This window comes from Megalobrama amblycephala, linkage group LG16, assembly GCF_018812025.1.
Source record: "Megalobrama amblycephala isolate DHTTF-2021 linkage group LG16, ASM1881202v1, whole genome shotgun sequence".
Classification (NCBI taxonomy): Eukaryota; Metazoa; Chordata; class Actinopteri; order Cypriniformes; family Xenocyprididae; genus Megalobrama; species Megalobrama amblycephala.
The window spans coordinates 30,379,748-30,395,398 of record NC_063059.1 but is presented as its reverse complement, the minus strand read 5'-3'; the positions used below and the strand labels follow the sequence as shown (position 1 = coordinate 30,395,398).

Here is a 15,651-nt window from a genome sequence, read left to right as displayed (position 1 = left end):
CATACTGTGAAGCCTAATCAGTGTGTTTTTTTTTTACATTTGATTATTCAATTTCTCTTGTTAAATAAACAATGGCCTATCTGAAACCCTAACGTTTACAATGACGCTAAAATGACACTTAATTTTTTATGAAATGCTACAGTAAAACACTGCTGTTCACTTTCAGAAGTTTTAGGGATGCCCTCTTCTCACAAAAAGAATGTGAAGCATGCAGGTTGGTTATATTATTTTCAGTATTTAAGTATATTTAAATATAATTTAAATTTAACACACTTAAAGCATTATCATATCGCAATGTAAACGAGTTATCGCATATCACATTTATCTTCAATATCGTGCAGCCCTACTAACCACATAACTTCTATTATCTTTAGGCTGTATATTGCTGCCAAATGGACATAATTTTCATAATTTTAGTTGAGCCAATGTCATTATGTAGGGCTGGTCAAAATGCTGAATGAAAAAAAAAGCTCACATTTTCTTCAATGTTACTTTAAATCATGAAAATTGTCATGAAAATTGAAGAAAACTCTATATACTGTTTTACAGGACCACCCGAAGCATTTTCATGGACTCCAGTTGAAACTAAGCAGGAAGATATGCAAATGAGTTACATAATTTCTTTCCACTAGCTGTATTTCTGGACTCAGGTCAGGCAGGAATCTGTTTGGTATGCAGGAGTCTCACCTCAGGAAGTTGTGGGATCTGAATCAGTCTCTTGAAATACTGCAGGTTACTGGAGCGATAGAACAGACTCTTCAGCCTGGAGAGAGAGAGAAACAGAGCGAGAGGAAAGATTGAGAGAGAGTGAGAAATGACAAAAGAATAAAATAGCGGCAGTCTGTGTGAAGTCAACTCAGCTGTATGATTGAATAGTGACTGATAGACTCACTTCTTAAACTGCTCCTGGAAGCGATCCCTGTGGCCCTGCAGAGTATCTGCTGGCAGACCTGGAGGACACAAGAGAGCGCTCAATGTCCAACACAACAAGAAAAAGCAAAAGAAAATTACCCTCCATTAAGTCCTACCCCATTAGTTACTAACTTGGTCACTTGGTTTTTCTATTTTTTATTAAATTCCGTTAATTAAAACTTTCAAACCCCAACATATTTAATAATTAAAATAAGAGAAAGATGTGGTTTATGGACTCACAGGAGTGGAGTTTGAAGAGCAGTTTGACGGTGTAGTCGTATAGATGACTAGAGTCCAGAATGACCTGTATAAGAGGGGCCAGACGACACTGACCCGCTGCCGTCACAGACACGGAACGAGACATATCCAACGAGCTGAACACTGAGAAGAAACAAACAAACTCCAATCATTTCACTGATACAAATTTTTTTTTTTTTTTAATAGAATAATTACCTTTCTCTCACTCTCAAACAATTATTATCATAAATTCTTTATACATACAGAATTTATTATTATTTATATCTTATTTTTTGGTTCTTTATGGTTTCACAGACAGGGTTTAGGATTAAGTCAGGATTAGGCCTCAGGATAAAGTATCTTTTAAAAACATGCCTTAGAAAAAAACATTACCGATGTGCATCCTTAGACAAAACAATTTGCACTGACAGATTTTAAGATATATGTCAGTGCAAGTTGCTTTCACTTAAAACAACTCAAACATGCATTTTAGTCCAGGACTAGGCTTAAGCCTTGTCTGTGAAACCAGGGGATACCCTACTACCTTAAAGTGCCAATTTTATGCTGTTTTACAGGTTCCTAATTTTGTTTTGGAGGCCTTCTACAATACGTTTACATGCATCCAAGGTCAAAAAAAAAAAAAAATGTAAACGCTGTTGATACTTGAAATCACCAAAACAAACACGCCTACCCAAAAGGATCACACTTCTATCTTGATGCCTCCATCCCCACATTTACATACACGCAATTCAACACAGGCAACATCTATGGAGGAATCTGCTGTGCCTGATGGCCGAGGGTATTATGTCATCAATAAGTAAAAGCAATTTCCTGCTCCATCATGAGTGTATACGCCCCTTACTGCTGATTGGCTACAAGTGTGTTTTGGTGCTCGGTCGGATCCACTTTTCAACAGCATTTTTCAAAAATCGCTAAATGCACATTTAATTTTCACATAATATACATTGCACACCACCTCATTTCTCAAAAAGCCTGAAAATGGTTCGTTCGAAGATTCTGTCCCTCTAATCCCCTCCTTTCAGCGAGCCTGCTCTGCTCTGATTGGTCAAATGGCCCAGTCAGTTGTAATTGGTCTACCACAAGGGTTCCCAAACACATTCCTGAAGCCTCCCCAGCACTGCACATTTTGCATGTCTCCTTTGTCTGACATATCCATTTCAGGTCTGAAGTCTCGACTAATAAGCTGCTGATCTGAATCAGGTGTGTTTGATTAAGGAGACATAGAAAACATGGTGTTGGGGAGGCTCCAGGAATGTGTGGGAACCCCTGGTCTACCACTTACAGCGTGAGCCAGAAACTAAACGCCTATTACCATATCTGAATTTCAGCTCCGGAGGATTCCTCAGCACTTGATACACAGTGATACGAACAGTAACGATGGTGTTGGTTTTACTGTACAATTCCAGAGCGAGTCCTCATCCTTTTTAAGTGCATGCAAAGTGGATTCACAGTGCAGAAAACGCCATCTACTTGACCTGTCGACAAAATGAACCAAACTCTTCCATGCCTCAGCTACAACTACAGTGTTTTAGGGCAGGTCAAACTAGACGTTGTTCGCGGGCAGGTGATGAAGACCATAAGCTGGCATTATATTGTTACATTGTAGTGCAGATATGTAACAGGAAGTGAGACTGGTATTGCTGATGACTCGTTTAGTCGTTTTCGTCAGTTCAGAATTGATTCTTTCTTTTAGAAAGTTGTTTTGCACTTTGACTTTTAAAACTTTGCAGATATTTTACATTCACAAACAGCGATTTTACACACTACAAGAAAGGTAATATTAAAAAAAAATAGGGGCAGTTTAAAACTACATTCAAAATACTCTAAACAGCCTCCATTCTCATTTGGTAAGTTACATTCTTTCATTTTATGAAATTTCATTCACTCCATTCCCTTCAACATGCTGTTTTTCTCAATTTATCCCTCTCATTGCCCATTTCCTCATTCACATTCATCCCCATGCTCCCTCCCTCCCTCCATCCATCTCTCTGGTGATCAGTGATGCAGGCTCCTGTGAGACCCTGTCTTCTCAGCACACAGAGGTGTGGTTTCCTGTGCCAGCGAGCTATGCAATTCAGCCAACAATACTCCCTAATGCTTCCAGCAGAGTACACTGACATCTATCAGTGTTCCAGCTAGATTTTACTGCATTTTCAGCAGATATATCTATACCAACAGAGATGTCACCCCTTTTTTTACTTTATTAGTGTGATCTAAAGGCTAGATTAAAAAAAAAGTCTAATTTTATTGCTTACTTGGCATGTTATTCAAACATAATCTTGACAGAGATTTCAGTCTTTCTCTATTCAAGTAGATTGAAGCTGTATTTGCCTGCCTACAACCTTCTCAGAAAATAGCCAAGTGAAAGGACTTTGCTGATGTTCAAACACCTGCTCTCCACCTTAAACTTACCGCCGAGGAAAAGATTCAGCTCACACTCCAAGTAATCAAACATCTCCACCGTCAATTGGAAGCTACACGTGTTGAGAGGAAAGGGAAACATGATTAAGTCCCATTCCATAATCAGACAGAGCAATTTTGGAGCTTTATTTAATAAAACAGACTGAGAGAACACAAAGCTTGTGAGAAACAAAACAATGCTCACAAATTATTGACGTCGTTCTCGCCTGCCTCATCAAGCTGTCTGTTTGACATCTGAAGGTTGCCTGGGAAACGAGGATTCTGGGAAAGCAAGTGGGATAAATGTAATATTTGTGAGAGTCTGACAGCATAGAGTTTTTATAATACCCAAGATATGGCTTGACAAATACAATTTTATTTCCTGCATTCCTGTAATGACACTGTATTGTATTGTTTTTGTGACATATCAGGACACAAATTTGTATAATGACATGGGTATGACATAGGTATTACAAGGAAAGGGTGACTTAAGAGGACATTACCCCATGTCCCCATTTTTCAAAAGGCTTATAAATCATACAGAATAAGTTTTTGTGAGAAAGTAAAAATGTGCAGTTTTCTGTGATGGGTAGGTTTTGGTGTAGGGCGATAGAAAATACGGTTTGTACAGTATAAAAACCATTACGCCTATGGAATGTCCCCACAATTCACAAAAACAAACCTGTGTGTGTGTGTAAGACTGAAATTATTAAAAATAATTTGTCATGGAGGCACAAAATATCTGTGAACTCTGAATAAAGACTTGAAATAGTCTGGGAATTAAAGAGAGGACATGTGAGCAGGAGAGTTGTTCTGCTGAAATCAACTTCAAGGCTTCAGTCACTCACTTTGATGTGAAACTCCATTTTGGTGATGAGCAGTTTGAGGTAGATGCTGCACAACTTCCCATAGCCTTCACTCAGATGACCCTGAGAAGTGAGAATGAAGTGTGAGAGCAAGAAAAACACTGACTGAACGCTTTAAAAGAAAATGATGTCATTGCCTTTCCAAAAAAGCAGTAGCAGCTAATGAGTCCTTGTCTCATTCTGAGCTCATCAGCTCACTTCACAACTCAAAGTATGAGTCATATGAGGCAGATTAAGGTCAGGATGTGTGTTTGTCTACATGTTTGGTGTACACACCATAATGCGGCCAGCTGCAAGTCAAGATAATGATCTCATTCTTTCACTTCCTGTTCCCTTCACCACTTACTGTGACATCATAACAGGAAGGGGACAGAGTTGTTCACAGGAAATGTTTCTCCTGAGTAATCCTGCAGTGTTTTATCAGAGGGATGCAACTAAAGGTCTTTCCAGTAAACAAAAGATGCTTCTCAGCATGTTCCATCTGACCCTTCCCGTTGGCTGGTGATACACAGCTGATCGTAAACTGCATCAGAAACACTTACATTGCTGACAATCAAGTTAAAATTATCATGAAACGGCATTCACAACCCACTGTATTAGGGATGCACAATTAATCGGAAAAAAGCTTTCAGAGTCTCAAAGCTGCTCGGTTCGCAGTACATGCAGCTCAACATGAACTTCATCTCTGCATCTGGGACATTTATAATGTGCATTTGGGAAAGCAAAATACTTCAACTATCTTCCCAAATTTGTAATAAGAAGTGCCTATAAACCAGCTGTTGTCAATAAAAGAGAAGCTTTAAGGGTCAGAATTGCGAGTTTACATCTCACAATTGGGAGTTGCAATGTCAGAATTGAGATATAAACTCACAATAGTGAAAAATAAAGCCAGAATCGTAAAGTTATAAACTAACAATAGCGCATTATAAACTTGCAATTCTGACTTTTTTTTCCTCTCGCAATTCTGACTTTATTCTCACAATTGCGAGATATAACCTTGCAATTCCGGCTTCTTTTCTCACAATTGTGGGATATAAACTCGCAATGGCAAGTTATAAAGTCCAATTATGAGGAAAAAAAAGATTTTTTTGAGTTTATATCTCACAATTCTGACTTTATATCCCGCAATTCTGAGTTTATAACTCGCAACTGTGACTTTATTCACACAATTCTGACTTTATATCGCAATTCTGACTTTATATCTCGGAATTCTGACTTTATTTCACGCAATTGTGCACTATAAAGTCAGAATTTAGAAATATAAACTCACAATTATGAGAAAAAAAGTCAGAAAATTTATCAGAAAAATTGCATTTAGATTTTCCACCAAATCATGCATCCCAACACGATATATCATATATCTGTAATGTGACAGCTTTTTTTATGCTATGTGAGAGAAATGGTAAACTGCTTAAATATATATTGGATTAAACGGAAAGAAAGATTTGGCATATATTGTCAGATCTATTAGATATAAACTTGAAGTGAGCTTTGCAAGATATCAGGAATGTTTGACTACCAGTCAAACATTCCTGATATCTTCCAAAGCTCACTTCACACTCACAACAAGTAAAGCTCTGTAAGCGTTCCTCCAGAGTGACAAATACGTGCTCGCGTCATCGTTAGCTAATTACAGATCATCTCTGTGCTGAGTTTATTGTGTCTGACTCATACACAGAATGCCAGCTATTCAGCTGTCAATCAGCAATAACGAAACGGCTTGCCGACCAACCCGCTGACAGTTTCCACAATGAGATGGAAACTCAAGGGAACTCGACAAGGCCACATTCAATAATGACAGAGAGTTATATTGAGCGAGCTTCTGTTTTAGAGGGGAATCATTAAAACCAGCAGCCACAACTTGTGTTCATGCACTTACCCACATCCTGCTCATGTCGTTCAGGTCCGCCTTGTGCCGCATGGAGTCCTTAATGACCTGAGGTGACAAAAATAGAGACAGGAAGAGTTGAGACAGCATTTTAAAAAAATAATTAAATAAATAAAATAAACCCCAAGATATTACCCTGAAATGAGATACCTCGAAATAACAGAAAAGAAAAAATAGATACCTCATGAAATTACCCTCAAATTAGATACCTAAAATAAAATAAAAGCAAGTTTAAAATTTCTTCAAGTTTAAAATAAAAAAGATGCCTCATGATATTACCCTCAAAATAATAAAATAAAATAAAATAAAATAAAATAAAATAAAATAAAATAAAATAAAATAAAATAAAATAAAATAAAATAAAATAAAATAAAATAAAATAAAAAACTGCTATTGGTATTTCCAAAAACCTCAAAGTAAACAGATTAATTTTTCTGTCTGACATATTGGTGCCTTAGATCTTAACCAATTTAATTTTACCAGGTTTAAATCCATTCTGCAGAGTTTTCCCAAAACTTAACACAAAAAACATGCGGAAAATCATCATATTCTGTCTGGCCTACTAATATGTAACTGAATTGGAACGCTTTATATACAGCTGCCAGACCTCCTCATGTGAGGTGCAAGGGAGACTTGACTTACAATTGATTCCAAGAATAGAGTTTGAAGTTAGCATGTTGCAAAGCTAACAGCGCAATAAACTAATAAACATACAAATACACAGCACACACAAATATTGGGTAAAACACTGTCTTTTTAATTAGACTGAACTATTTTTTTTAATAGTTCTCAGTATGAAAATTAGTTCTCAATATGAAAATTAAATATCACAATGCATTTTGGTGCTAACTACTTTGCATAGGTTATGTGCAGTGCTGCTTTGAAATTTGCCTGCTTTGAAATGGTCACACGATGTTGCTGCCTACCTTTTTGAACAGACTTTGAATCAGGGATGTGCCTATTATGCCTTAAAATGCTGTCTAAGACAGCTGATTAAATTTTTTGTAACAGAGCTGTGAGAGTCAATGTGGGATAGCTCAATATGGATTACACACACACATCACGTGTCACTGATGCATTCTGCATTTACTCTGGGGAGCTGTTTTGAGTGTGTGAGAAAAATAAATTAATCAAAGGGAGAGGCAGATATCAAGAGACTAACAGACTGAGAGAAAGTGAGAGTGAGGTGGAATTAGATGTGTAAGAGATAATAGGGCTGTATGTACTAGGGGTGGGACAGAATATCGATATGGCGATATATCGTCATCCTTCTCTGTGCGATACGAGAATCGTATCGCTGCGCCAAATATCGATATTTTAATTTAAAAAAAAATAAAGCGCTATATATAGATTTCTTTGCTCAAAGCGTCCTACTTCAAGGCGGCGCTCGACACATGAATGAGGGAAACGTGAACTTAAGTTAACTAACCTAAGAAAAAGAGGTTATTAACAGGATGGCGGACAGCAGTGTGAGTAAAATAGATGCCCCAGCCACGTTTAAGTTCAAAGTCTTGACGCACTTTTATACCATTGATGTGACAGTCGTAGACATCTTTGACGTTCTTCACCGAGCGCTTAGATATACACAGGAGCATTTGAAAGCATATATTAGGGATCCTCTGATAGACGCCTGCTTTCGAACGCTCCCGTGTATATCTAAGCGCTTGAAGAACGTCAAAGGGTCTGTTTGGACCTGGTGACTTCATGCATTTTCTCTGATCGGATAGCTATCCGATCGTGAAAAGACCAGGTCTAAATGCCTAAATACGCATTTGAGACGGATTTAAATCCGATCGCTCAAACCACTTCAGGAGATGGTCTGGGACGCATTCCAGTCAAAACTGTCTATGCTCAGTCTAAAGGCATCTGGTTGTTGAAACTACATATGTAAATTTTACTTCTCCCAAAAATACTAAAACTGAAACATGTGAGAGTCAGATATGACAACGCTACTGCATCACACATCGCCGCAGATCTCTTCAGCAAGCTGACGCGCAAACTGCCGCATGTGAAAGTGAAAGTAAGTCGCAGACGCATAACACACAATTATCTTCATTAAAAGTAATGAGACCTTATACCAGTGCTGTTGCCGCTCTCTCCTATTGCAGTCTTTGATTTTGAAATTAACTGATGGTCAATAAAATGCACCTCATATTTCTTGCTTTCGGTGACGTGAACTCTATTAAATGTACATATAAGATCGGATTTATCCGTTAACCTGCACTTAACCTTTTCACGTGCATTTTGTTTTCATATTAAGACCAATATCGCGATGTATCATTATAGGATTGTCTAGCGATATATCGATTATCGCAGAATCGCTGACTCGCGATATTATCGTTATCGTGAGCCATTTATCGTGATCGTATCGTATCGTGAGGTACCCTCCGATTCCCACCCCTAGTATGTACTCACGTTTGGATGGCCGTCCCTCAGCAGCTTGTGGAAGACGTGGCAAAATTTCCAGCAGAGCACTGCATTGCTGGAAAGGGGCAGGCGGTTGACTGCAAGCCAGAATGTGTGAGCCCCCTTCTCATGATGCGTGCCCAATATGCATGGTGAATACAGCAGTCAAGGACAAAAAGTCTGCATCTCTGAATCATCTTAATCAAATGCTTATAACCTCAAAGTGGCCAAATATTGGCAGATTAATTGGTCTGTCCAGTATACTGGTAGCAAATAAAATAAAATAAAATAAAATAAAATAAAAATAAAAATGAATAGGTCTGCTAGGTATATTTGTACCTAGCATCTTAGTATCTAAAAAGTAGGGAGTCCAATGTCCAAAAAATTATTAAATTAAATTAAATTAAATTAAATTAAATTAAATTAAATTAAATTAAATTAAATTAAAATGACCTCATATTACCCTCAAATTAGACACATTGAATAAAATAAAATAAACAATAAAATAAAATATATAAAATAAAAATACCTCATATTATTCTCAAATTAGACACTAAATTAAAATAAAATAATAACTATAAAGATTAATAGGTCTGCCAGGTATATTGGTATCTAGTATCATAGCTTGAGGTATCTAAAAAGTAGGGAGTTAAATTAAATTAATTGATAATAAAATAAAATACCTCATATTACTATCAAATCAGAGACCAAAATAAAATAAATAAAATAAATATATAGATTAATAGGTCTGCCAGGTATATTGGTACCTAGTATCTTAACTTGAGGTATCAAAAAATAGGGAGTTCTATGTCTTAAAAAATGTAGTTACATTAAAATAAAATAAAAATAATAAAAAAATATACCTCATATTACCCTCAAATTAGACCCCTTAAAATAAAATAAGTTTAAATGATCTTCAAGTTTATAAAATAAAATGCCTCATAGTAACCTCAAATTAGATAACTACAAATAAAATAATATTACATATAAAACATATAAAATAAAATTAATGAATTAAACTAAACAAAAGCAAGTTAAAATCCCTTCAAAATTATAAAATAAAATAAAATATATAAAAATGAGGTACCTCAAAATAAAATAATCAAATAAAAAAACATTAATTAAATTAAGAAACAAAAAAGGCTAGTTTAAAAAAAAAAGTTAAGTTTTCAGGTATATTGGTACCTATATCTTAGCTTGAGGTATCTAAACAGTAGGGCATTCAATGGACTAAATAAAATTATGGTTATTTGGTGATGCAGATAACCAATATATTGCGATTTGGCAATTTTGAGGTGGTGCTACCTGCTTATTCATCGTAAAACAAGCATTAATTCTCTTTTACCTCACATTCCTTAATACAGTATTTCTCTTTCAGGGTAACACAAACAAAAGGATATTCCTGGCATGCTTCTCTTTGACAGCAACCTCCTGTGTGTTGATGGCTTTGTTGATGCTCACTGCCTGTGGAAGAGAAAGAGAGAAGGAAATTTCATTTTTGGGCCTTTCGTTCAGGGTTAAAGATTAAAAACCAACTCATGGCAGAAGAGTGTTCCTGTGTACCGAGGGAAACAGTGAGTTTTAGTGTCTCACTAGAGCCTTATTGAGCAACTTTAACCACCGCTGCGCAACTGCCACTGAATACTAATGAAGTTCAGCTCAAGGAGGGTTTAACAGGCAGCATGACCTAAAACACCATTACCGCTTGGACTACATCCTCATAGTTTATGATTCATCTCTCAACCATATATACATGCTCACGTTGTTGAGAGCTCAGCAGCAGAACAAACTTGAGAGAGGTATTGAAATCACTCGCCATATGTTCCCTATGTAACTGTCATAGATGCCAAACCACCATCAGTTCTAGGTACCTTCACAACGTAAACAGTGTTCCTGTTTAAACAAGCATCACATATTCATCATGGTCAGCTGAATGTAATGAACCCTTATCGGCCCATCAGATAATGCACATGGTTGCACAAGCCAATTTAAGGTGTGGCAGTTAAGTCTCTCAGTCTTACTTCCTCTAACTGCCAGAATCTTTTTTTTAGAATTGAACAAATACTTTACTTCTAAAATAACAGTTCTTAAAGGCAGCACCAGTGTACTTTCAATGCAAAAGCTCTCTAAAAAGTATTTTGGCCAATTCTAATCGCATCACGTGTATCTGTGCATTGAGTTACCAGCACCAAGTCCAAGCCTATTCATGTACACCCCCAATATAATACCAAATTTAGAATTTTAATTAACTACATTTTTTGTTAAATATTATTGGAGTATGTCAATAGTAGTATCGTGATATGTATTGAATCGTGACATGAGGGTATCGTTACACCCCTAGTTTTTACTGTTAATAACATTTCTAGTACCGACCCCAAACTTTTGAAAGGGAGCATAGGTTTTGAAACAGAGAAATACTGTTATATTTATTGAAATACTGCATATTATGCTTTGGAGCAAAAATAAACCTAAAAAGTTTTTGTTGAAGAGGCCAGAGATCATCCTGACAGGAAAATTTGGCAAGGATGCTGAGAGAATGCTGTTGTAGTGCATATAAAAGTGGCGTCGTACACACACAGCGTTCAGTCTTCATCCCCTGTGCCGGCTTCTGCTGCCAGACACACTGTTATAGGTGACAAGGCATGGCTTTGTGTAGACAAGATGGATCTGTGGGATGAGCGTCTCATTAAGTCACAGCTGTGATCTCAAACATGAGGAAAAAGGATGAAGAAAAGACAGAAGGTTGGAAAAATCCTTCCAGGTTTCTCAAGGACCACCCCAGGGTGCGAATTACACAATGACCTTCGGGGGGGGTCAGAGAGTTGGGGGGGCTCTTTAATAATTTAAATTTAAGAGGGCAAATGATAAGCATTTTAAACACATTGGCTGCATTCAAAAATCGCATACTTCCCAACTATATAGTAGGCGAAAATCAGCATATGACAAAAGAAGTATGTCCGAATTCACAGTACTCATAAAAGTGGCAAAGAGTACCCGGATGACCTACTATTCCAGCGAGATTCTGAAGAGTGCATAGCATACGATGGACACTTTACTATCCCATGAGGCCACGGGAGAGGATCTGTGAATGGCAGAAGCGACATAACTGATCAATTATATGTCACATGATAATGATAGCATTATGTTCTTCATCCATGAAGCTACTCAAGTAATGTTAATGGTATGTCCCATTTAAGGGGTGGCCAAAATTATGATTTATAATCAGTCAGAGCTAGAAATGTGTCTTCATATTTAAAGGTAAAGCTTCATATTACGGGTAGACTACTTTCTTTGACGCCCTTACATTTTGTTTTGATGTCCATCAGGGCGGAACAAGCCTTCTTTAGGGCTTGATTTCCTCATAATTCGCTTCCTGGACCAACCCAACAGAAAGTTTTAGGCAATGCTTTTATGCTAAAAAGGCACTAGGTTTTTTCCATCCATCTCCAACAACCAATGATGCATTCAGAGCAGATAAACATATGACTAAAACGGTCCATGAGCCATGAAGTCTATAAAAAGGTGATCCGTAGAAATTACATCAACAAATTTCCATTAAAACCTTTAAAAATAAAGGATTAGATAAACATAACAGCTAAAGAGTCTAAGAGATGTAATGCTGCTAGTGTGAGGAGAGGTGTGACCTAATTTGTTCACACTGAGACTTTGTAGTCTGTGTGAATGAGTTGTGCCAGCTGCCCAGGCCTCTTGGCACTGGTGAGTGAATTTACTGGCATCCCGGACCCATTATCTCTCTCACAGGCACGGGCGAATGATAAGATGAAGTGATAACCACTTACTAACTAAAGTAACAGGGCTCAATGCTAAGGATTGTTTGGGCCATTGGTTCAAATTTTTACGTGCCCTACAAAAATTTACACTGGGCCAACCAAAAAAATTATAAATAAATAAATAAAAAGTTGTTGTTGTTGTTTTGACCCATGTAATGTCGTATTCTAACAAATAAGCAACCAAAATTCTAGATACTGGTGAAATTTCACAATTCTCGATTGATTCCAATTTCGATACCACTGCAAAAACTACTAGCCTATAACTAAAATAAAGTTCAAAAATGATTGAAGACAAGACAGTCTTCACTAATAAAATAAGAACAAGTTACAAGTAACAGCTCAAATAAATACAACAGAACAGAGGTACAACCATACAAATGAAATAAACAGTGTTACAGTCTAACAGTATTCAGGTAGCTTACAGAAATTGAATAATCAAATGTAAAATAACACTGCATAGTCTTCACAGTATAAATTTAATATAGATTAATCCTTGTTAAGGCTACAAAAGTTGTTCAGTCAATAATCACTGAGTATTTTCTTTCTTTTGTTGTTTGATTAACATTAATGACAGCAGAAATAGAAGGCTGCTAAGACCGATATTAGGTCACTAAGACAGAATGCACATGCGTTTTCTTTCTCATCTACTTACGTTCATATATAACCATCAATGTTTATGTTAATACTTGCCAAGAAGGGCATTTTGACATACTTTTGTTGTGTGTGTTTTTCCGTTCAAGCGAAAGAAGGTGCAAAAAAACTCAATTCAGTACTCGCCAGCTGTTTTCTGTGCACGTGCACACAGAGAGGTCTCAGAGAAAAGAGCGTGAGTACTGAATTGAGTTCTCTTTCATGTCTTCTTCTAGTCCTTAATGTCGGACACTGAGTAAGAAAAGAGAAATAATTTGGGAAATATTAAAAGGATAGATGAGCGTCATTTTATGTGATATTTAACCCTGTAAAGACTGACATGAAATAATAGTCCAAAAATACTAATAATTTAAATGGAAAAGTTTATTGAACCTTTAAACAAAATCTAAAAAAAAAGTATTTTTTTTGTTGAGTATCATATTTGATACATCAGCCTTTTATGGCTCATATAGTATGACAAAGTGACAATGGAGTTCATACTCAAGGAAAAAAAGCCAACCGATGACTTTTGCGTGAGGCTGCCTCCTTGTCATTTCTGACTTATAACAAAAAACAGAACAATGTCTAAACACTGCTATGTGACAGGGTGTACAGCAAATAACCTAAAAAACCCAGAGCTAAGTTTTTATAATCTACCGAACTATAAAAGCCAGCCTTTAAGGAGACGGATACAGTGGATACAGGCAATAAGACATGAAGCATCAGAAGGAAGAATGGGTACATTTTGGGATCCTGACACTCAGTATGCCTACATGTGCAGTAAACATTTTGTCACTGGTAAGTAAAATATCCAAAAGTCAGTTTTATATATTATACTTCCTGTTGCCGATTACGTTTCCCTGCAGTGGGCATAGTTCTCAGAGTAATATGACATGTTGCGCTCTGTCTCAATTGCCTGTATCCACTTTTGTGTCCTTAAACGCTCATTATTTGGGTCGCCAGCTTATAAAAACTTCAGTGTTTTTGGTTCTGGGTTTCTTAGCTTGTTTGCTGTACACCCTGTCACATAGCAGCTTTTAAACATTATTCTGTTTTTCGTTATAAGTAGGGGTGTGACGAGACGAGTATCTCACGAGACGAGACGAGACTCGAGATTGAGTTCACGAGACGAGACGAGACAAGATTTTTACACACTATTTTTAAGAAATCCTCAATGGCGAAATACATATTCTGCAGGTGTATTTGAAATGTTTTAACTAATCATCTTATAATGAATGTCATTCAGTTCTACTTTCTGAGACTGAATTATCATATGCAGTAAAAGACAACAATACTCAAGTACTGTAAAAGGTTTTGCCACAAACTCAACTGACTGACTTCTCTTCTGTATGATTTCAGTCTCTTCAGACCTCACTGTACATGATTTATGAGCTTCTACAACTTTTGACCTCCTAACTGAACTCCTTTCCACAAACTGATCATAAAAGCAGTATAAATAAAAATGGTAACACTTTACAATTAACCAACATCAACTAACAATGAGCAATATATTTGCTACAGTATTTATTTATCTTTGTTTATGTTAGTTAATAAAAATAGTCATTCATTGTTAGTTCATGATAGTTCACAGTGCATTAACTAATGTTAACAAATGAAACCTTACTGTTTGTGCTTAATAAGATTAAGAGAAAACTGTTATTCGTTTTTATAGTAACACTTTACAATAAGTGCAACCATAATCGCACTCTCAATATTCAAAGTGCAAATAAGACCAACTTTTTCTTTGATACAGAGCTAAGAGATGGTTACAACTACACTGCCCAGCCTAAAATAGCTTTCATATTGAGAGATATTTGCATGCATCAGGGAGCCGCTTTGAAAATGCGGGGTATTCGCGTTTGAATGCGCGCGCGCGCGTTTAGTTTCACTTTCAGCGATCGCGCGTACTCTTTAAATATGGAGCGGCGGCGACCGTTATCCAACTGAATTAAATGTTTTTTTTTTATTTAACACAAAGCAAAAGGACAGTGGAGGCGTAATGTAAACGTAGCGATGGCATATTCTTTCCTAATCATCCTAACACTCTGTCATGGCAACATCACGAGACTACTTTTCGCCTCGACGAGAAATCTCGTCACACTTTAGTCTCGCGAGATCTCGTGACACGACACCCCTAGTTATAAGTCAAGGAGGCTTGCTTCATGCATAATTGTATAATGACAAGGAGGCAGCTTCATGCAATACAAAGTCAATGGAGACGGTTGGATTGCTTCTGTAAGATACAGAGTGACAATTGATATTTATGCGCATTTTGAGTTTTTCTCAGAATCGTGATAAAAAAACAATTGTGAGGTATAAAGTCCAGTTCTGAGAAAAAAAGTCAGCTCAAAATTCTGACATTGTCTCATGATATCTCGCCATTCTGAGAAAAGTCAGAATTGTGAGAAAAAGTTGCAATGACCTTTTTTTTTCTCAGTGGCGGAAACAAGCATCCATAGTATCTTCCAATAATACATCTGATATTTAAATGGTTAGTTTT

At 36.7% G+C, this 15,651-nt stretch overlaps 1 protein-coding gene across 1 annotated transcript in view; it reads right to left on the bottom strand.

Moving 5' to 3' along the window:
- The window catches only part of hip1 (huntingtin interacting protein 1), a 57,399-nt gene that overhangs the window by 19,787 nt on the left and 21,961 nt on the right, over positions 1–15,651 (bottom strand). The window contains 9 exon segments of the mRNA XM_048161141.1: positions 688–763; positions 893–950; positions 1,153–1,293; positions 3,583–3,644; positions 3,776–3,852; positions 4,419–4,499; positions 6,316–6,372; positions 8,740–8,882; positions 10,131–10,194. Coding sequence (XP_048017098.1) covers positions 688–763; positions 893–950; positions 1,153–1,293; positions 3,583–3,644; positions 3,776–3,852; positions 4,419–4,499; positions 6,316–6,372; positions 8,740–8,882; positions 10,131–10,194 — 759 coding nt within the window.